The sequence below is a fragment of the Antedon bifida genome, chromosome 5, assembly GCF_963402885.1.
Source record: "Antedon bifida chromosome 5, ecAntBifi1.1, whole genome shotgun sequence".
In the NCBI taxonomy this organism is placed as follows: domain Eukaryota; kingdom Metazoa; phylum Echinodermata; class Crinoidea; order Comatulida; family Antedonidae; genus Antedon; species Antedon bifida.
In genome coordinates this window covers 6,972,896-6,996,945 of record NC_136230.1, presented here as the reverse complement: position 1 = coordinate 6,996,945, position 24,050 = coordinate 6,972,896, and the positions used below count along the sequence as shown (strand labels likewise).

General features: G+C 33.2%; 1 protein-coding gene across 3 annotated transcripts in view; it reads left to right on the top strand.

Moving 5' to 3' along the window:
• LOC144842937 (neuroligin-4, Y-linked-like) overlaps nucleotides 1–23,278 on the top strand; it is a 57,622-nt gene extending 34,344 nt beyond the window's left edge. For 2 of the 3 annotated variants that reach the window (XM_078699552.1, XM_078699553.1), the window contains 6 exons: nucleotides 12,209–12,349; nucleotides 13,166–13,351; nucleotides 13,632–14,064; nucleotides 16,263–16,486; nucleotides 17,680–17,827; nucleotides 18,522–23,278. In XM_078699552.1, the coding sequence (XP_078555678.1) occupies nucleotides 12,209–12,349; nucleotides 13,166–13,351; nucleotides 13,632–14,064; nucleotides 16,263–16,486; nucleotides 17,680–17,827; nucleotides 18,522–19,173 (1,784 nt within the window). In that variant the 3' untranslated portion in view covers nucleotides 19,174–23,278. The remainder of the gene's footprint in view (nucleotides 1–12,208; nucleotides 12,350–13,165; nucleotides 13,352–13,631; nucleotides 14,065–16,262; nucleotides 16,487–17,679; nucleotides 17,828–18,521) is intronic. The other variant, XM_078699554.1, reaches the window with a different exon arrangement.
• Nucleotides 23,279–24,050: the final 772 nt, after the last annotated feature.

Genomic DNA, 24,050 nt, shown 5'->3' with positions numbered 1-24,050 from the left:
GACATAATCGCATTCATACTATTAAACGTGTAAAAGTAAAATTAGTTTGTATACGCAGAAATGAAACGAATGAATAGTAGTTTTTGTGTATTTGATCTATGGTAATACTAAAGGATTTGGTAGAAATACCTAAGTGTTTTGGCACTTTCAAAGATCCCTTTATTGCCACAAAAACCTTGTAAGTTAATATGTTAGACATCGTCTATTGATCATAATACTCTGGGGGCGCTACACAATTAAGGAAATTAGTTCGATAATTGAAAATTCGATAACAAGGCTTAGAGCAATTTGAATATTTTAAAAACACAAAATCATTTAAGCGTGACGTATGGGAGAAAGACCATTGAACAGTAACGATATCCATTAACAGAATGAAATAGTTGATAGTTTATTATATCTGTTGAAGTTAACATACTAAACTACATCAAATAATATTGCGTTTGCAACCAAGCTGTAACGCGTTATATACAGAGGAAAAAACTACTGCGTAAATACACAAATTTCGGCGACTTTATGAACAAACATACAGTGGCATTATGTTTCACTCCTGAACTACAACATCATCAGCGGACAAGCAGCACCTATCATCATAAATATACCTTGGTCATATTATAACAGAAGAGGCAAGAAGTAACAAATACATTCATGGAAATGAGAAATAAACTTAAAACAAAAATATGCATATGGCTACAAAAGTACGATTCAAAAACATACATATGGTCAATTTTTACTGTATGCCTGCGAAAGCTGGACAATAAAAAAAGACATAGCAAGACGAATAGAGTCATGTGAGGTTTTTGAGAAGAATACTAAAAGTATCACTGAGAAACATGGTTGTCAAATGTAGACATTTTCAACAGATGCAATTATCAGCGAAGTCTGCTAAAAGAAATTAAGAGAAGACAAATGAAATATCTCCGAAACATAATAATAGGAAAGGAAAAATACAACTGCTGACACTATGCGGAAAAGTAGAAGAAAGAAAAGGTCGTGGTCGTCAACGTTTGACTTATCTCTCACAACCAATTTAACACTCAAACACTCACCAAAACGATTTAATTCAAACTGCATATAACAGTGAACTCTGGAGAACAACATGGTAATCAATGTCTGCAACCAAATATGATACCAGAAGAAGAAGATGCATGCATACTACTACATCACCATAATGTTTAGTTACGCTTGGCATTTAACATCAATACTATAACATACACCATATAAAAGAATAACCTGCTTAAAGACTCATCAACTCCTAAAAATCGCCAAACCTTGGCGACATATAATACAATTAAAATTACTATAAATGAGAGTAAAAAAAGATTAATAACAGGTAAATAAAAGATTATGCAATACAAACTTATTTAGTTGAATACCTGTTAATTCTCAAGTGTAAAACAAAATATCAAGGTTTATCAAATAACCTACACTCTAACAAACTTCACCAAAACTTCACTAAAGTGTATTGTAGAGTTCTGCGGTTGTTTTCTGCAGTTTGCCAAAGTTTGATCTTCAGTAGTAAACTTCGGGAACATTTTCTTGACAAACTCGGAGTTTGCAAACAGAAGTGTGTCAGCCAGAGTAGATAAATTGGAAAATGATAACTTTTTTGTTGAACCAAAAAATTCCTTAAGTGACGTTCCCTTGAAAACTTCTTCAAACTACTCTTTGGAATGGTCTGTACAGTCTTGGAGATGCTGTGTATTCGGAACCAGATTTTATTTAACAGTGTAGAGAATCTAAGCAAAACATAGAGAATAAAAAGATGAAATGAAATGGAGATTGTTAGTACAAAATTAACTATACATATTTGTTCAACAATGATCTTCAATGTGAACACATCACAAGAACTGTCATGGTTGAGCATCACATCGTGACTTTAGTTTGCTTGTTATGCTCGTTGTTTCCACTTTCCAAGCCAGATCATATTTTCTACTTGTCTTTTTATATTTTTACATCCCATCATGATTCTATTTTTTCATATTTTCTTCTTTATTCTTCTACAGCTCACTATGTCGGTCGGTCGGTCGGTAAACACTAACTCAAATTTGAGCACGCGACTGCAGCCATGTATGGGGCCTTGTTTCTTCTCCACGTTGTAAGCCTAGATCTTTACTATACTAAAGTAAAGTTTTTACATATAGTAATTTTTCACAATTCATTTTGTCTTCTATTTCATATCATGATTCCATATTAAAAGGTTTATGAACACTGTACAATTTTACCTAAGTATCTAATAATGTACAAGCATCAATATAGTGTTTGGTTACACTTATTATGTATACAGCATTCATAAACTGTCATTCTCTTCATGTTTGGCCATTCTGCGTCGGTGAATGAACTCTAGCAAACAATAACATTATAATTTAATTATTAATTATTCTATCTATTGTATGATTAAATATATTATAGTACATACACATTCGGACGGACACTGTAGACAAATTGAACCAACATGTAACGTTTAAATTACCAAACTTTTTCCAATTAATTACTGCGCATGTGCGATGACATATATGTCCTAATTAAAGGACATTATTACATCGGTTTAGTGGTACACTTATGTTTTTGTCTGTTACATTAGCGACTTGCGTAAATACATCACTCGCCGACCCATCAAACCAAAAGCAATAAAAGATAGTGTTGCGTTAGAAAAGAGTAAATTATATTAACGGTAGAATTTCGATATTTAAAGGCATCCAACTTAAAACAAGCCGGTTGGATATCTATATCTCGCTGTTTGTTCTATGACGGTATCGATAAAAAAAAACTCCCATCGATAAAATGCAATTATTCGTTAGTAGATGTAAATGTTTTCAAGAACAAGTTACAGATATCGTTACATCAGATACTATGTCATCGAATTATTTTTATTATGATTTAGATGGTTTTTTTATTTGACTTAATAGCTTCTTTAACTGTTATTGAAAATAAAATGCCGTGCAACGAGAGTGTATACCTTCTATCTAATTGAGTCTGAATTTAATATGATGTTCTTTGGAAATAACGAACCTTGTGGTTCCGACATTTTAGTTAGCTAATTGAGTTGAGTTGTAAATTCAAATGAGAATGCCGTTCTGAGTATGTTCACAGCTTCAGTTTTACACAAAATGAAATTGAATTTAGTATCAAATACAATTTAAACCAAACATTCTGCAATATCAATTTCAACAGATGTGTATACACTCAGTTTGATGATCCTTGCGGCCACTCACATGCGACTGTATAAAAGTGACATAGTATATATGCCTACACTGTTATTATTATTATCTTGGTATGTTACATACCATTATAACAAGTGTCATACAAATTGAACTACTTTACGGTACCGTATAACCGCCTGATTCCCAGTGCTGTATATCCAAATATTACAACATATTTGTCTATAGAGTATCAGTAAAATCCTTAATACAGCAAAATATGTTTCACATGTGCTGCCTGTATCATGGAAGTTTAATATGGAATATGTTTGCATGTGACTTCTGTCTTGTTCTTTGGTTTGACTTTTTTGTAATGTTTATAAATACCACATATTATTTTTTTTGTTAGAGTTTCTTACAATTCCTAATGTTAGATTAAGTACTGATTAACATATGACAACATTACTAAGTTACGGAATTCTGTTATCTATCGACATTGGGCTTAGTAAATAAAGCATTAAATTACAACAAATCGAAATGAGAAATTACGAAAATGTAAGAAAATCGATAATTCGATAAATGGGTTTCATTGATTTCTTTAATTGTCTCTAACTGTCTTCATTCCAAAAGGAAGATATTCAAATTGAATTTTTTTTTTCCTGAGGATTCAATTAACAATAATTATACAGTCGATTGAATTTCAATATAATTTTTTCAGGTCGAAGAATAATTAACATATTGATCTACTATATAATATTATATCTAACAGATTGAAATTGTAGTCTTAAGGTTAACAACTTGTAGATTAAATTTTGGTTGAAGTTGAATAGAAACACTTCATTACATTAAGCAATTATGGTTAAATGATCTATCAAGTGATACAGACCCAAAAGAATTACTGGTAAACTGAATATTACAGAACACATTGACTGTCAACCTCCACAGGGATGTAGCGCAGTAAAATCAATGACCAGTAACTGTTACAGACATTATACTGCCAGGGGGTGTAAGAGATATTGAGTCAACACTCTGAAAACATCATGTTGTGTAGTCCCATCACGTTACTAACTTCGGTTAGTTGAGGCTGTCCGAGCCCCAGGCAGTCGATTGGGACACATAGATTCAGAACAATTTATAAATACAGATTATACTGCTATCTCGCTAATTATAGGATACCTCTACCCATTAGTTGCGAAATGCATTGTGCCTAATAACTTGAATATATCATTCTGAATAAACAGTATGGCGCATGCGCAGAGTTGACTGTGTAATTTAGAAATTCTAGAAGCATGACACTGAATGAGATGGTGACATTTATATATTGCCAACATATTTATTGTAAATTACATCTATAATTGAATATTTTTAATGATTGTCTGGAAATTTATCTTTTTAAAGAGACAAAGAGATCCAACCGTTAATGTAAGGCCCGAGGCGCGCGCGCGTGAGTGTACTGAACAATGTCTACGTGTACTTCGTGGCCTGAGGTCTGTGTTGTAAGTTAGGAGGTTTATCGCTTTATTCAAAGTTAACTGCTTGTATGATATTACGACGAAAGACCTCGAAAAATAGATCAGAGACCCGAGATAACTCGAAAACATATATTTTTTTGTGAGCCATTGTTTTCAGGATCTCTGTGTTACCATATTTAAAAAATATTGTATCGCGAAGTGACAGTTAATGGCTGTCTTCTACCTGTGACAGTTTGTATTATGCTTGCTTATGTTCCACATTTAAATGCAAGGAATTCCAAAATGTATTTTATAAAGTAATCGCAAGAAAATATATATAAAAATAATAAATAGGACATTACGTAACTTATGACCCAGGATATAACCTAGTTATACTGTTCTACCGAGTAAGCTGCTAATGAATGTACAGTATAGTTTCAACACCACACTATAGAAATCGTGTATAGAATGAAAATCACATTAAAATGGGTAGCATAATCAGTTTTTCTAATCCAAGGAAATGGATTGTAAGTAACGCAAATTAAAGTTCTCCGTAAAATAATCTATCTGACCTGGAAATTCGAAAAAAAAGAAAATCTCATTATGTATCAATTACTATAATATTATGTATTTATGAGTATTTAAATTTATTCAGTCTCAGGAGAAATAAAAGAAAAATGAGTTTAACTTTGGTTCACTCGCATTACAATAATCAATAAGGAACACAAATATAATATTTCAATTCATGTGGTCCTTTTTCCAAAACTCTATAAAAGTTCTATAATTACAAGAGTCAACCAGGGAAGAGTGACTCTTCTCTGAATGAAGAAGATAAAATGAAATTAATCAATATTTAGTACCGATAATTCACTAATGTGTATTTTTATAGCGGATACCTAACTCTACGAGTTCACGTTTAGTGTATGTTTACCTCCGCCTACGAAGTTATATTTTTCTGAGATGTGTGTGTTTGTCTGTTAGCAGGATAACGTAAAATCTAAAAGACGGATCTTTATCAAATTTAAACTACAGATGGATATCAGCTGGTCACGGACGACTCCATTCAATTTTGGTGATCCCAATTCTGGACCACTTTTTATTATTTTACTAATTTAGTCCGTACCTCAAAACTACAAGACGGATCTTTACCACATTTAAACCATAGAAAGATATGTGGTCACGGAAGACTCGATTCAATATATGAAATCCCGACCAAGATCCCAATTCTGGACCACTTTTTATGATTATTTTACCAATTTAGGAAATCCAGACCAGGATCCCAATTCTTGACCACTTTTTATGATTATTTTACCAATTTAGGAAATCCAGACCAGGATCCCAATTCTTGACCCTTTTTATGATTATTTTACCAATTTAGGCTGTACTTTAAAAATATTTCTCGGTTTACTCCTGGTGGAGGCTGTAACTCTCTGATTGTTCCTACTTAATACGTTTGAATGTATGTAGTAAATGAATGGTCAATGCTTAAAAGGTTATGAAATGATTATTTGGTATTTTGCTTGAACAAAACTACAGGAATACGATATGATCCCGTATAATAACACATGTAATTAGTAGTTGTGAAAATATAGATGATGATTTCCCACTTTTTAAAAAAAGAATTAGTCGATTTGTTTATTTTGGTCACGATTTTTTCCTAAGCTTGATTAAAGCTCTACTAATTAATCCAAACGTCATAGCGGTGATCAAATCTGATGGCTTAAATTAAGTTTCAGCCTGGTCACTTTCCTCTAATCCACGGCTATCTAATATTCTATAATTATAAGGAAACAACTTGAACAAATTCAGATAATAGTGTTTCCGCATAATTCATAACTTAATTTATTTGTGAAAATAATTATTTTATAAATCAATACTAAGTTTGTCAAATGTGTTTAGTATATAGTTAGTGTATAGTTCTTTGTTCCAAATCCTCAAAATAAACCCACATCAGAATGGAATAATTATAAATTTGTTTAATTTGTCTATAGATAGGGGAATATCGGCACATGTGATATTTTTGAGTTTGTTTAGTATTTTCCTTTATTAAAAAAAGATACGCACTTAAAGTAATGAATCTAAAATGAGCTTACCAATACTATTCGATAGTGGTGTTTTAAAACACATTTGATAACGCTTTCCTTACGTATATTTGTTTGTAATAATATACATTCAGCTTCTGTGATTTTTTCCCATTTACAAATTACAAATTTGTGCTAATATTTTTTCTTGATAGTACATGCAAACTGTAAAACTGTATGATAATTAAATCATCGGCACATAAAAGACGTTTTCACATTTATAAGAGACAAAGTATTTGCCTTAAAATATACAGTATGAATAGGTATGCGTATAAAACAAACGCTACGATTTGAAGATGTCATCGTATCGACTTGATTCATCAACCACTATGAGAAGTAGGTATTAAATTAAGCCTCTACTAATTTTAATCATTAAAACACAACTGCAAGTAACAAAAACCGTTAATTGATTTTCCCTATCCCCTATATATAGGTATTTGTGTGTGTTAATAGGAATTTGTGTGTGTTATATAGGCCACAATTTAAAAGTTCCGTAAAAAAATTTACCCAAGACCCTGGGATGGGGATTTTTTTTTCTGACATTCTATATGGTATACTCTATCAGAAAAACCAAAAAAAAATGTTCCTATACTTTTTTCCCGCAAATGTGTATATTAACTGTTCTGCACCCAGGCTATATAGAACAACCTACCACCCTCCATTTCAAAATCTGCTTCCCCTAAGATACTTCTCTTAAAATTAAAAAAATACACCTTTTCTACTTATTAAATGTTTATTAATCGGTCATATCTCGATCTGCAGTACCAACAGATTTTATTTTTTTTTCTGTTATTCATATTTTAGATTATAAAATTTATTATTATTTTCTACAATGCATTTCTTTTCTTTTTTATTTGTGTCAAGGCTCGCCCAACTCAAAATGTTTTCCAACATCTTTCACGGCTTTTGCCTTCATTTTCTGAAACATATTTTTATAATTCTGTACAATCCTGTTTCTTGTTTTCCTATGTATTCAGATTTTGTAAATAAATGTTTATTGAATGAATGAATGAACTCATAGTTGACAATATACCTAACTTGTCGTTATTTATTAGCAAATTGTGTGTCACTGTTTCTTTATCTACTCATTCCATTCTTGAAAAACGTTAACCTGGATCTAATTAATTATATTTTTGATGAGATTAATTTTATTTTGTTCAAGTTCTTGTTCTTTTTGTTTCACTAACAAATAATCAACACAGATTATTAATATCCAATTACTTAGTTTTATAGTTACTACATTTCGTTCGTCCAGTTTTAACTAAGTACGTTTCCTCGTGCACCTTTTAATGAATATAAACTCTCCTGCAAACCTATTAAGAGTAGGTAACCCTCGTGTTGATTATTAGGTCATCCCAACCCTCAGGATAACTATACCTTCATTGCCCTACATTATTGAAATGATAGCCTAGATAGATGTAATTTGCGCAGATACTTATCTTTACGAATTGCAAAATAACAATGGTCGCATTCAAACAAGACAACATTTTCATAATGAAGAACTAGCGAAACTTGTCATTGTGTCGTATTGGTATCACGTTGATGATATATTGTAGTGTTATCTCGTTTATTTTGATTCTATGTGCACTAATGAGATTCTAATTCGTGTTACTAGGCACCGCAGCTCATCATGTTATCTGTTGTACCATTTTCACGAGCTAATTTGAAGTTTAATTAAACAAGGAAGTGTGACTGGAAATCAACCATTCTCTGATATGGTCTTCTTCTCTCAAGTCAAGAATTTTGGATCGAAATTGATTTCTTTCTGTCTATTTATCGTGTGAACGTATTCTATTATCATTTGTTTAGAGATATTATTTGGGTAGATAATTGTAGTGACTTCTTCTTTATTTCCCTTACCATTATGCTTTTCTTTACATCAAGAACTTATCATACTAAAGCTCTGTCTACACTATAAAACTAGTTTGACAACAAAAGTGTGATATTCCCAAATATGGTAGTGATATGACATTATCACATCACATTTTTTGGTCACATAAGGTTTGATAGTGGAGACAGAGCGTTACTTTTTCTTCTGCGCTCTTACTTGGTTTAATGCGATTTAATTATGTAATGTTATTTATGGTTTTTTTTAAGTCGTTTGGCTGGTTTACTAGTAATGTTTTCTTTCGTCTCGTGTTCTTTCTCTTAATTATACATATTGTATTGAAGCCCCAATTGCATACATATGTTTAGTTAATCCATTTTATTCGGTCTTTGATTCCCACTATCTAATTACATTTGTTTGGTTGATGCCTTGTAGAGTATAAATATTTTGTTGGTTCACTTTGGTTTACGTTTTCATGGTATTCCTTACCTGGCTCTGTATTCATTTCATTGTACAAACATTACTCAATTCATCAGAGTACAATTTCCGATGTAGCGTGTTAATCTCTGTGTTTACTGAGTCATTGATAGTGCAACCACTTAGCTAAGTGGATACTTTGCGTTAACGAAGGTAAAATCGCGTCATCTAAAAATGTTATCAACGAACATTTTGCAACGTACTCACACCGCTGTTGCCATTTAGTCGGCAAAGGACAGAATGCATGTTAATAAAAATATTGCTTCCGAGTGTTTGGATTAAAACATTTGATATACCTTTTCAACTTACGGTTGATGTAAGCACGTGTCTCCTCTTTCAGTAATGAGGGAGTCTTCCGGCAATATACAGTAGAGTACCGTGTTCGTCGTCATAAAGTTGTATAAAAAAACTCGCTCTTATAATCGTTTGTGGCAAAAAAGGTGAATCGCAACCCAGAGCACAACACTCATATAATAAGTGTCGACAAGTTATGTGGTTTGAAACGTGTACTTCAAAGTAGGCCTACATTATACTATACTATTGAAAAATAGAATGAATTTAGATAAGCCTAAGACAAATAAACTTTATTCTCAGTTATAGTAGTTAACATAATATATATAATAGTCTTTTTCTCACTGACATTCTGTTAAACAGGTAATAAATATCAGACAAGGCAGGTACAAATGTGTATGGTACGCCAAGTGCTACTAAAAATATACCACGTAGATTTCTCATTGAGAATATCGTGTAGCGAACCGTGGAAAGTGTCAGTACGTGCCAGAGTATAAAATTGCAATAAACATTTAAAGATGCCATATCATAGAAATGAAACTTTGTTTTATATTGTAGCTCAGCTGAGGTACTCACGTTATTTACTATTCTATAGGAATACAATAACCTCATTACAGCCGTGTCATGCAGTTATCTTACGATTAAGATTATTATTCGAAAGTGAAAACTGTAGGCCTATCTGAAATATGTTATGGAACTGTATCTTTAACAAGAGAACGTAGTTTGTAGATGAGCTAATAAGGCTTTTACTTGGGTTACATTGGCTAGTTAAATCATGGAGGGATTAGTTGGTTAAATATACGTGACTAGTTATTCACACCATGGAAGAACTATGGTTTGAAGTAAAATCTTCTATAATGATAACGTTCAACATTTTTTCGCGACTATTTCTAAATATCACATCTAATATTATTATAATGATACAAATTCAATACAGTCATTGGTGATTTGTTGCTTTCTGCATATTTTTCATGTGCTTATTCTTAATACAAATCAAAACATAGAACAATGAATGATACATAGCTAGGCCCTTTCATTTCAGTCAACAGCAATAGACATCAGACAAACAATATACGGAAACCACATAGCAGTTTTACCAATAAGATGTACATAAAAATTCAACGACATAACGTATTAAATTCTTCTTATAGATTCAACTCCTTACCAAAAATGCTGCAGTGCATCTTAGATAACAGTCTCACTCTTCCCTGGTGAGATATTGGGGTTGCAATTTAAACCATTTACAACTCTCCATTTGGTTACAGTGTCTTGACAATGAGGCATTGTTTTGTAGCTTAAAGAAAGTCTCAAACCTTTTGTGAGACGTTGAGACATTGGTGTAGGCCTATGGCAAATTATGAAGAAGAACATTCAAGCATATAGATTAGGCCTAAAGTTTGCTTATTTTGGTTCAATTGTTAAGATATCACTCAAAGGCAAACGTTTGGCTGTTATTCTACTAAATTGATTCTAAAATCAATATTAATGCTTAATAAATTACGGAAATTAAGATTCGTTATTGAAGGTCTTAACGATATCGATTTATACAATCCATATTGCGCTAAATAGCATGTGTATATAATTGCCGCTTTGCCTGTTAAGTAGAATGCTTTATTGAGAAGGAAGTGATCCTAAATATGTATTAAAAATACAAGTGATATGACTTAATAAGATAATGGCATTCTAGTACATAACCCTAATAAAGTGTGTAGTAAATGGGATTTAATATAGGACAATCATACAGTACGAATGGTCGATAGTTTTTTTATTGATCGAAGTAGAACCCTGCGGATGATTAACTCTGGAAAGTAGAATACCGATGTAGATTCAACGAAATGTAATAGTATTTCAATTCGAGGGTTTTTAGTTCTGAAAGTTATTAGCTAGAAGTGTAAAATACAGTAAATCACAAGTATAGTTTAGACATTTACTATTCCTTTTATTTCTTTTTTATTGTTTCGTTTTATAAAGTTACAAAAAACATTTCAAACAAGGCCAACAGCCATTAAGTCGCGTGATACAATGCATAGTGATACCGGACCGACAGACAGACCGAACGACCGACATAGTGAACTATACTGACCGAAATTACTGAACATGTTTAAAAATGTTGAAATGTTTAAAAACATTTATATTTTTTTAATTTACACGTGCGTAGCCTGTCACTTTTGACGTGCTCGTATAACGTAATTTCGAGTTGAAAAGTAAGTCAAGAAAACAGAAATCGGGCAAAAAGAGTGCGCAATAACATTTAACGCGCAGTGCGCGCGCAAAAATCTGCGCACTCATGGCAATTTTGTAAACGCTTAAAATTGCCTGAAACGTACTCTTATTTCATCGAAAATAAATTTTGAAAATTTAAAGCGCGCATACGCATGCGTTACATGCGCTACGCACGTAATTGTATTGCCATATGATGATTTATGCCCTGAAATTTATAAGTACCAAATTTTATTTAATTGTGATTCATGGTTGTGAAGATATGATTACAAACGTGATTTCGTTAAATCGTGCGTAGACCGCGTAATTTTTTATTGCGCACCGTGAAAACATAACCACATCGATTCCTGGCCATAAGGAATATTCTGTGAAAAATTGACTTAGCTAGATTAAACTGATATCAAGATAAGGTCAGAAAGCGATAAAACGCATAGTGATACCGGACCGACAGACAGACAGACAGACAGACCGACAGACAGACAGACAGACCAACCGACCGACATAGTGAACTATAGAGTCGCTTTCACGCGACTAAAAACCTTATCGTTAGCTTTTGTGGTTAGTGAATGACCTTACCCTGGTAAATGACTAAACCTAAGGGGTTTATAGAGTAAGTAAGATAACTAGGGCCCATGATAAGTATATTTTTTTGTATTAGTATATGTTGTATTCACCAATTTCTGTCTTACTGAATAATATACTACAATATTCATTTTTCCATAGGTGTCGACAAATTTCCTGTTATGGTTTTTATACATGACGGAGAGTTTCGCTCCGGTTCCGGCTCGATATACAACGGTAGTATTCTAGCAGGCTATGCCGGTGTTATCGTTGTCACTGTTAATTTCAGACTAGGGATATTAGGTAAGTACTACCTGGGATTACTATAGAATTCCTTTACTACATCTTAATGTACATAACAGAGTTATCGCCGATTGGAGCGCTATATAACCTGTCTAAGAATCATAGTAGTGTACTATATATTTACAGTATCTCTTTGCTAAGAATGAAGTAGGCCTCGTTACTTTAAGAATATAGCATGATTCATTATTATTTACCTTAAAATAGTGAGCAACATCCCGCTTTGGTTTGATACTGGTCTATAGGGGGCAGTATATATCCGGTTTTGGAATTATTGTGTTTAATTTGCATAATAAATACCAGAGCTACTACCGGTTTATGTTTATGGGCTCTAAAACAGAAATACAGCATGCAGTTACTGTGTAATTGCATATATTGTATAAGAAGAGTTACCGTGTGAGATCTATCATTTTGATTTTATACTGGTCAATAGGGGGCAGGCTATTTCCGGTTCTACGATTAGTGACTATTTATTCAACATTAAGTTCTCCATGATATAAATGACATATCGATAATGAATGTAGGTGACATGGACAGAGGTAGTTACGAAGATTTCTTTTAATATTGTTTTTAATGTATTTTAAAAAAATTTAGTAAAAAAAAAAGACATTTTGAAAAGGACGTTTGCGGTCATAAAAAGGCAAAAAAATAGAGGGCTATAAAAAAAATCATCCATTTCAATATTCTAAAATCAAAAAGCCGGCCCTGGATAGTTTTTATCTATAACATAAACTAAAATATCTAGAATATACTTTTGGGTTTTTTCTTATAATGTACTTATTAGACCTATACAACACACGAATAATCCTTCAATTATAGGTTTCTTAAGTTCTGGTACTGGCGCAGCTAAGGGAAACTACGGACTACAAGACCAAATTGCAGCTCTCCAATGGATACAAGATAATATATCAGCATTCAATGGAGATAAAAGTAGGGTAACAGTAGTTGGAGCTGGATCTGGTGCAGCTAGCTCTGGGATATTGGCCCTGTCCAATCGCACAAGTGGTAGGCCTACAAATGTTGTTAATTTGCTTGTACGAGTTTAATCTTAAATAACATAAGGCAACGTTGTGTTTCACGTTTTCCTGACTGCCAGTAGGCAATACCATAAACAGTTCATGTACATTATACATTGCATTTTACAGTAACTTAAGGGTCTTAACCAATGTACATTGCCATGTGGCCTCCTCTATCCAATGTGTACAAGGTGTATGCTATACATAGAATGTCAAATTAAACAGTTGTCTGAATTAAATATATCAATATTGTTTTATCTTTTAAATAGGCCTTATACATCGTGTGATTGCACAAGGCGGCTCCCCATTGGCTCCCTGGGTCATGTCTACCGAACCTTCTACCTACTTTGACCGCCTAGCAGAACGATTTGGCTGCCAGAAGAAACCACAGTCCGACATCATCGACGAACTCCGAAATGTACCGTTCGAAGAGCTTCTACTGGCAGAAAAAGATATACGTGCCCCGTTATATTTCATCGCTTTTGGGCCTGTAATAGACGGAGATATAATTACGGACGTACCGGCCAACCTGATACGTAATACAGTACGGAAGGTTAGCATTATGACGGGTTTTACGGAAGGCGATGCGTACGAATTAGTTGAGCTACAAACAAACGAAAATGGGGCAATACTAGCGAAAGATTATGACGAAATTCTCCTTGGATTTGTACAAAACCACTATGGAAGTGGCATAAACTTTCGGTAGGTCAATATGTACGGTACACCTTTTACACATTTTATAAATCGCTGAAAACCTGGGAGAATATTAGGCTACATAGAGATAATTTACATCTTTGGTTTGATACTGGTCTATAGGGGGCAGCCTATATCAGGTTCTGGAACTACTGTCAAAATTATATCGTCATATCGTCAGGAAATAACCCGGTGCAGTCATTTTCCAGAGTAGCTTTAGTTGTTGCTATTGAGTGAGTTTTATTTGTATAGGATTCAGAGTTGGCTACATCCGGCTTTGGTTTTGATACTGGTCTATAGGGGGCAGCCTATATCCGGTTCTTGAATCTTTAATTTGCATACATAGTATCGGAGCTCTGAGTCAATCATGAATGAGTGACTGTATTCACCAATCATACTTAGGCTTCATACACCTTTAACATTTAAGAACTTTACAATATTATTGACTTAAATTGAAATAAACTATACTAATACTGGGATTCAATTGGTAGGAAGCATGCCAACCACCAAGCTACAGTGACACTATACAAACATTGAAATAAAATTAATATAATAATTTTTACTATCAATATTTTGTCATATATAGCTTCAGCTTACTTTTGAACGCGATCGCATACATTGATGCATTATCATCATTGTTTTTTAAATGTATTTTATTACCACACCATTTGAGAAGATAATGAGAAAAAATGTCTTAAACGGTTATATAGAAAAATAACGTTATCATTAAGCAACCCCCGAGGCACCAAAAACTAAACAATAGGATTTCTCACACGAGCGTTCATTTTAACGCAGTCAATGGAACTAATGTATTAAAATTCTTTATGAAACACATTCAAGTTTCTGAGGAATTCAATAAAAATAATAAATCATTTCACCCTGTGAGTAAGTGAGTGATGGCCTAAAGGACAAAAGATAAGACGCGTTAGAGAGCTAAAGTCCTAATTATGCAAGGTATATTTTTGCATGACGTCACGATCAGTTGTTCGTTCCTGAAAAGTATTTAATTAGGCTACTGAGGTTCATTTGAGGCAAGGGGTGTGATGTGATGCTATTGGCTAGTTTGAAGTTTTTAGATTTAATTATTGTGATGTCACCCCTCCACAATCATGTTTTTTTTTATTTTCTTCGGTCAGATGTTACTATTCTGTTATCCATTCTTCTCCCTTTCCCCACATATTGTTCGTTATTCTTCTATGTGTCCTGCCCATCTTTCATTTCATTATAATTTCTTTATTTCTTTTATAATTTCCTTATTTCTTTTATAATTTCTTTATTTCTTATATAGTTATTTTCCTTATTTTGGTACGTTGATTTTGTTTTCTTTTAATGTGAAATGAATAACGTTTCTTTACAATACCTAATTCTATACGAGTGTCATGCATATTAAACTTTAATGGTCATCAACACATTCTCACAATGACATAGATTCAAAATTTAATCTAATCGCAAATAAAAATTACCTTAGGGACAAAAGCATATGAACATTATAATATTATCACATTTTATTACTATCATTAATCAAAATATATAATAGTGTGGATTATTGTGTTATTCTATACAACATTCGGTTGTCTTAAAGCTATCATTATGTATAATGATAATCTTTATATTATTATTTGTCAAGCGCTATACTACGACGTTACCGAATACTCCCATCGGAAGAGAAATATATTTTGTATAGGTATTTGTTGCAGTGAATACTAACAGTATTGAGTCCATGGGGTAGCCTAGTAGTTATATTATTGGCTACACAGTGTCATATTCAACTACGATAATTATTTATTTGTTTAATCCTCTAAAAATCTAATCTGCAAGTAAATAAGTGGATAAAAGACCTGAATTTTGAAATATTTAACATTTTTAAGAAAATGGAAAGTTTAAAATTATAAATACGCCAGGTTAATATTGGGTTTATATATTTAAACATAAATCCCGATTTTCCCACGTGTATAATGAAAATTAGCGCCACCAATGGTATATTGTGATTCTGTATGTTTTCCCTCTCTATTGTTAATTTAAATAATCATAGTCTGGGTATTTTGTATGAAATGACTTTATGTTTTAGGCTATTAGGTTGCCCCTGCTTTAACCACCCGGACCTAATTCAATGATATGTACCATTAATGTAGGTCTTACAGGCCTATATTCGATAACACAGATGTAGGCCTATACATTATAGTACTAACACCGTCTTTCTCCGGCAGTGATATTATAAAGAAAGCTATTCATTTCGAATACACTGGTTGGGAGGACGGTACAACGGCAGAATCAAAATCGTATTCAGAGAACGTCCTGTCATTCATAAGTGACAGACAATGGGTTGTTCCAGCGATACAGACAGTTAAAATGTTCGACGAAGCGGGTCTTGTGGGATATCTCTACTTCTTCGCATCGAGAATGAGGACTAGCTTTGCACGACGCTGGGCAGGTAGGCATATGTATTTATTTGGTTTTTGGTGTAAATGAGATGAACTCGTTCAAAATTGCAGGTGTTAAAATATGGAATAACCTCCAACTGAAATTAAATATTCCCCAACAATTGCTTAATTAAAAGTTAGATATCGATCTCTTTTTCCCCACAAACCTAAACATTTTTCCCCCGACTTTGTATTTAAGACAGGACCACAATGCAAAACAGGTTTTCTTTTATCTGATTGTGTAATCCTGTATAAAGATGTTGTTAAATAAATAAATGAAAGTCCCAGTGAGACAAGGCTTGCCTTCTACAATATAATAGTTGGGATAATTCGACTGTTTCAACATTACTTATTATTTGTCATTATAAGTACATGCCTAAAACAATCTATTATGTCTACAAGTGTACGTTTTTGTCTGTATACCTTTGTTATTGTGAACTTTACAAAAATGAAATTAATGAAGTCTAACAGTGGTTATTGGAATTTAAGCACTGTTACACTATTACAAAACTATGATATAACCGTTGTTGTCGCTATATACCCTCTGGCTTATAATAATATATTTACCTCGTTATATATTAATACTAGTCGAAGTCTAATTAACAGTGTTGTAACTACTTTAATATTATTAACTTCACCAGTTTAATTTTATATTGACGATTTGTATTTTACTCCATTAAAACACATTTATAAAAAATAAACGTCAAATATTCAGTATCAGATAGCTGTAACTCTATATCCCCAGTCGATACACGATATATAATATAATAATATTTGTCTGAGATTCGATAACACTGTCTCGCGACACTTTCTGACAATATTCATAATCATATTTTCAAGATGTGTAGAAATAATATCCTTTTATATTAGGGGCTTTTTCGCAAGGCGCTGCTATCAATGGAAGGGACGTCGTAACAGATTGTAAAACACAATTTGTACAAATTATAATAAAGTGTTATATCGTAAAGACTTTTGGGCGCAAATTATCCTTTCATATTAGGGGCTTTTTCGCAAGGCGCTGCTATCAATGGAAAGGACGTCGTAACAGATTGTGAAATTTTAACAAATAATAACAAAGTGTTATATTGTAGGCCTAAAGACTTTTGGGCGCAAAGTTTGTGAGGACCGTGCATTATAGTATAATAATAATTCTTTTTCCATGATTTTTGTCTTTTGTGACATGTTTATATTTATTGTCTTGTAGGGTCAATATTCCTGGACGAATTGCCGTTCGTGTTGGGTGCGCCACTGGTTCCAAGTGGCATTGGGGTGTATGCATATAACTACACAAGAAGAGAGGCTCAGATTAGCCGTTCAGTAATGACCCACTGGACAAATTTTGTGAAAACAGGGTAATTATTTGGAATTAAAGGAGATTTTCTAAGTTTGAAAAGTATAATATCGTTTTGCAAAAACATCTTGCGCTAGAAATGACCTCGTGAGAACGGGCTAGATACATTAATTATTACATTTAAAAACATCATATTAAGGATGTAACTAGCTGTTGAATGCACAACGTTCCACAGTGACTACAGGACGCCAAGAACTTATTTGATTGATTGATTGCGCGCACATGCGCATTTCACGCTTTTTTCGCGCGGAAAAATTCGCCTATTGGAAAACAGACTTTAATGTGGATTTCCGAGTGTTTTTTAAATTGCGGGAATATTAAAAGCGGCAGTTTGTATGATACGCATGCGTATCATATTTCCATCTACATTTTCGATCATGTGACAAAAATGCGCAACCAATCCGAGCTGAGCATGGTGAATGTGTGCATATACCTAAAGCCGCAACGTAAACGAATTGACGAATCACAAGTGATAGTTTGAATAATCCATCGCTTTTGATTGGTCAATTCACTTACGTTGCCACTTGCGTCCTTGCGTTGCGTCCTAGTGAGAACCAAGCGTAACAACCTAGAAAACCTGCTACATCTGAACGTGCTCTCTCGTGTTATGTTAAATTATTTCCATGACTTACGGTTCTATATATCATAATATCTAAATTATCCTATGTATTCATTTGCTTTTTTTTATATTTTAGAAATCCTAATATGCCAAAGATGCAGGATTTACTCAATGGTGATTCTGAGTACGATTGGTTGAAATACACTGTTGCCAATCAGGAGTATCTTCATATAGGCCAAAAACGAAAAGTTAACGATTTTTATCGTCTTCATAAAATGTCATTTTGGGAACATTACATTCCAAAAGTGACAGAAATACTTTCTGGCAAATGCTACAATATGGAGGATAATGAAGTTGAGAACAACGTACCAACAACGCGTCAAATGACGTCATCAGTTACTACACGCTCAATAACTAGTACGCCAGCAGTCATCGAAATAGAAAAAGTTGCGTCGGCAACTTCAAACAGTAACAAGGGTGGTTCTCAAATGAGCATAGTTCTGATCGTAGGAGCCGCCCTTCTTTTATTAAATTTTGCTATTTTATCTGCAATATACTACATTCACCATTATAGGAAGAAATATGGCGGGAACATAGCGGTGAACAACAACACATACAATGAAGCAATGATATCACGGGCTATGCGTAAGGATAGCAGTTTTGAGGATGAACGTTTAATGACGCGAGTAGCAGCAGAACGGTTAGCAAATCACAGTCGTGGAAATGATGTTGTTTCCCCGACCACAAAAATCCGTGCAGAGAAAAACGAATACGAAATGGACGTGTGACGACGATTTGTAAAATATGTATAATTGCAAATATTTAATTTATTCCAAAGATATGATTGATATTTTTGTCTGTGTTATTATAGTAATTAATTAAATAGATTGGTCCTATAACAATTAGGTTCTCAAAAATTAAGACTAAAATTAACTAAGTTAAGTTGTTATTAAGTCTACAGAAACGTTTTGTTGCGTCAACATAAAAATAAGAAACATACTTATTTCGTAAAATACCGTTGATTTTTCTCAAGACTGTATAATATTTAGGCATATTGTTACGTTATTGCTGAGTGACAATATGGCACAAGGCCTCATGAAACCTTAATCACGCATGGCCCACTGTTTGTGTTGGTATTAAACATTATGTGCAGGCTTTCTTGTCATTAATGGTAGGTCTTCTGTGCTGGATTCATAATTATGACTCTCCACCATTAAAACTTACTAACCTCTGGAATTATAATAATTGCAGCCCTGTCTAAACTCCTCCTAATTGTTGCAACACTATGTTAAAAAAGTATTACCTCATCCGCCAAGGATGTTGCTTTTACTCCTGTTTGTTTATCTGCCCAGATTAACAAATGCATTGGTTGGTTTTAACCCATCCGGACGCAAGATGCCTCAATAGAACGTTTTAATTTCTGAAATGTATTACCATTTTATTATTTTATAAAAAGAGGGCGCTTCGCAAAATAATAACCAAATATGTTTCTCCTGTTCGCTCGAGTTAACTGTGAGCGAAGGTACGCTTAAGTTTAAGGATTGCTAAAGCTTGGTTCCCACTAGGACGCAACGCAAGGACGTAAACGCAATGCAAGCGTGTTGACCAATGACAAGCGACCGTTCGAATAATTCATCGTTTGTGATTGGTCAACTCTTAATCGGGCTGCCCGTGCTTTATGTAACGTCCACCTGTTTTACTATAACATATCTTCAGCTTTGTACATTATACTTACCGTATACATATAAAGTGTGAACACATTTCTTTCCTTTTTCTGGTTCGTGTGGCCAAACCGTGATTTTGTAATTTACCGGATGAACAATGATTCAAGCAAAATACATTCTAAATATTTTCTTTCAACGTCATTATTCAAAATACCCAAACCACAGCACCCGTGGAAACGATGGTCAATTGGCAGCCTGCAGTTGCACAGATAATGATGACATCAGCACATACAATGTATACGGCATTATGTATAAACACGATGATACACGAGTACCAAAACTTATAAATATAAAATAAATATAGAATTGTAAATCATTGATTTGATGTAATGATTATTATTCTAGATATTTGATACCTCTTTTATTATTTATTTATTGGCAATAATATAAAAAGTAGACACAAGAGCATGCAGCTATCGCAAGGGACATCAAGTATATATGGGTTTTTGAAAATGTAACTCGATCGCAATTATTCTGAGAGTTTATTATTAAAGATCAGGTTATAAACATCAATGTATTGTAACATTATATAATTAAAACAACACCAACGGGTTCAAAATGCCCCAATGTTGTCTGTTATGCGACACCGTTGATATATTCATACCCTTCGACAAAATGGCGTCCAAGACATACAGACAGGGTAATAAAACAATTCCGTTATTAATTTTAAACATTTTAATGAAACCATGGGTTTTCATGGACTGCATTTTTATTTTTTTCCTTTCTATTCCCCAAGTATTTGGTTAATGATTGAATTCTTATAACAAGTGAACCGAACTATTTCTCATTATGAAGTTTTAATATGATTTTTTTTTAAAGATAGTGACTATTAATGAAAGGATTTTATCTAGGCCTACGTCTAGCTTTGTAACACTGAAAAAAAAAATTACAAACGAAACTCTACGTATGGCAGAAAGTACCGGTATACGAGAGTAAATCCTGTCGTCGCAAAATATAAAACTCCTCAGATGATAGGAGTGTTTCTGCTAATAAAGCTTGGTTCTCACTAGGACGCAACGCAAGGACGTAAACGCAACGCAAGCGTGTTGACTAATGACAAGTGACAATTCGAATAATCCATCGCTTATGATTGGTCAACTCACTTACGTTGCGTCTACGTCCTTGCAGTGCGTCTCTAGTGAGAACCAAGCTTAATGCAGACGCATGTTTACCTACGTTACTTTTTGCATTCACCCTTTCTCTAATCGCGTCCGATAGCAACTAGGCCTAGGTTGTGTATTTTTCAAAAAAGATGTTTAAATATTGTAAGTAGCATTAAGTCTTATTTCAGGGGTAGAAAATGCACAGTAAGATTTTACTCTATAGCAATTTATATACGGTTAATTATATTTAAGGTTTGTTATAACATATATATATATATAAATATAGCAATTTCGGCAATAATCACTGTGCAAATATATTGTTTTATTGACGGGACGTTTAGCATTAAATAAGTGCATGTGTGCCTTATTTATCCCACCATGTACATAAGAATATAGAGGGCGTTGTATATGTATTTAGGTCAATGTCTCATAGAAATATAGAATCTACAGAAGAATTTAATAATGTTCTAGAAAGAAATTATTTATACGTTTAAAAAAATGCACCGTTTCTAGTACCAGCTTTCCCGAGGACCATTTATTTGTTTTAAATATTTTTACATTCTACACCTGTCTTTTTTTTCTAGAATAAAGTATAATATGTGGAAACAATTTAATTAAGAAGAAAATATAATGCCAATGCACATCAAAGACAAAACTTAAAGAATGCATTAGTACGGTATATTCTTTATTTGCATGTTTAAAATGATCTGTCTACACTATCAAACTCTATGTGACAAAAAAATGTGATGTGCCCATATGGACATGATGATGTCATATTACTACTATATTTGGGCATATCACTACCATATTTGGGCACATCAAACTTGTTTTGTCACTCTATAGTTTAATAGTGTAGACAGAGCTTTACATAAAACAAAAGAAAATGTTGATCCTAGAACTATGTATAGAAAACCATTTTTATAATAATATTTCACACGTCAAATCAAATGATTATGATGAGTAAGAACAATAATATTGTGACGTTACAACGATTTTATTGATCAGGACGTCATTTGATTGGATTAAAAACAATATTTTTATCAAATAAATGGTTATCCGGTAGTTCTTTTTAAATTTATTTATTTATTTATTTAATATTATGTATGTTTATCTATTTATCGTCGATTTTCGTCCTAGTATGTATAGCATGAGGCCCAATTACTGTAGAATACAAATTTGGAATAAGTGTACCGTTAGCGAGTCCATAGTCTAATCCACTCGACTACACAGACTGCTTGACAGAAAGCGTTTGCATTAGCTAATTGTAGTCAGCTCAATTCTTATGTCACACCTTATAGATATGACTAATGAATATTCATGTTTATTTTGTGACGTTACACGAGGGGTCCCCAACGAAAAGAAATATCGCGTACCGGTACTGAAACAGTTTTCGATCATCATTTATGCCTCTGTGTTGTTGCTGTATTACTGATAGCTATATAAAGGCCCTGGCAACCTAATTAAGGAATGACATGGTAAAATGTTCCTTTGGCCATGTGTACATAAGTAGGTCTTAGTCCTATAAACTAAAGTTAAGCAAATACTGTTTAGGCCTAGGTAGGTCTATCGTACTTATGCACTTAATGAATTGATTTAAAAGAAAAATAAATTGCGGCAATCCAAATTAATAGTTGTGTGTTGGGTATTTATGGATTGCAATAGATTATATATAGTAATTATTATTAACTTGCGGGTACAGTAGTTAAAATTGAAAAGAAGAAATTTGACAGACGTTAGAGAGCGTCCTTCCAAAACAATTCTCGAGCGAACTTAATATTAAACGCAATCTGATATGTATTTCATTATATTATTATACTGTATATGTAAGTTTTCAGATCTAAATTTTCTATGAAACAGTACGCTTAATTAAAACATAATCAAATGAATTTGTGCTCGCCAAAACAATATTAATATCTAGCTTTTATCACACAATAGTTGGTCTAATAGTTGAAGAACATATTTTATGCACAAGGTTTCTTTGACATGTACAGTTTCATAATAGCGCCACCAATTTATGTAAATTTGTATTCTAATAAAAATATACAGCATACGTTTGTTCTTATTAATTATTACTTATAAATAAAAGTTTAGTACTTGCCTTGTATGTTTGTTAGCACGATAGTTTTCAAGTTATCATTCTGAATGTTTCGGTGTAAATAGATATATACTAAAGCTTGCTTCCCACTAGCGACGCAACGTAACGCAATCTACGCAACGTAAGAAAATGCCCTTCCAACCATCGCGTTTGCCCCCGCCTGCGTGAAATCAAACCTGAGATGTTTGCAGCACTATTGCGTCGTCGGTTGCCACTTGTGATTACGCAATACAGCACTTTGCGTCAATACGTTACTGCGTTGCGTTCTAGTGGGAACCGTTTACAGAACATGTCTATTGAAATTTAAGAAAATCGGTTCATTAATAACTTCACAAATAAAAAAGACAAATTTGTATTCTTTTAACATGGGCCGAAATATCAACATGCGCCCTCTGTGGCAATATTCTGCCAAGTACTTCACTCAGTTTCTGAGTGCTTTCATTTAAATTATTGTCTGATTATTTTGAGCTTATTTCAGTTGAGATGGTTGCAATGACAAGGAACAGTGATGTGGACACTAAAGAGCCGTAATCTGCAACAATTTGTAAATTGGGTACTTGTATCAAAGAAAATCAAACAGCTTGTATTTATTGTTGTTTTTCATTCATTCATCAATCAGTCTTGTAAATTCTATCATCAACAAGTAATAAAGTACATCAACACGGGACCGACAAAAACCAGTAATGAAAATTTGGTACCGACAAAGTACAAATGTCAGGGAGCACTCTTCCCTGTAAAATATA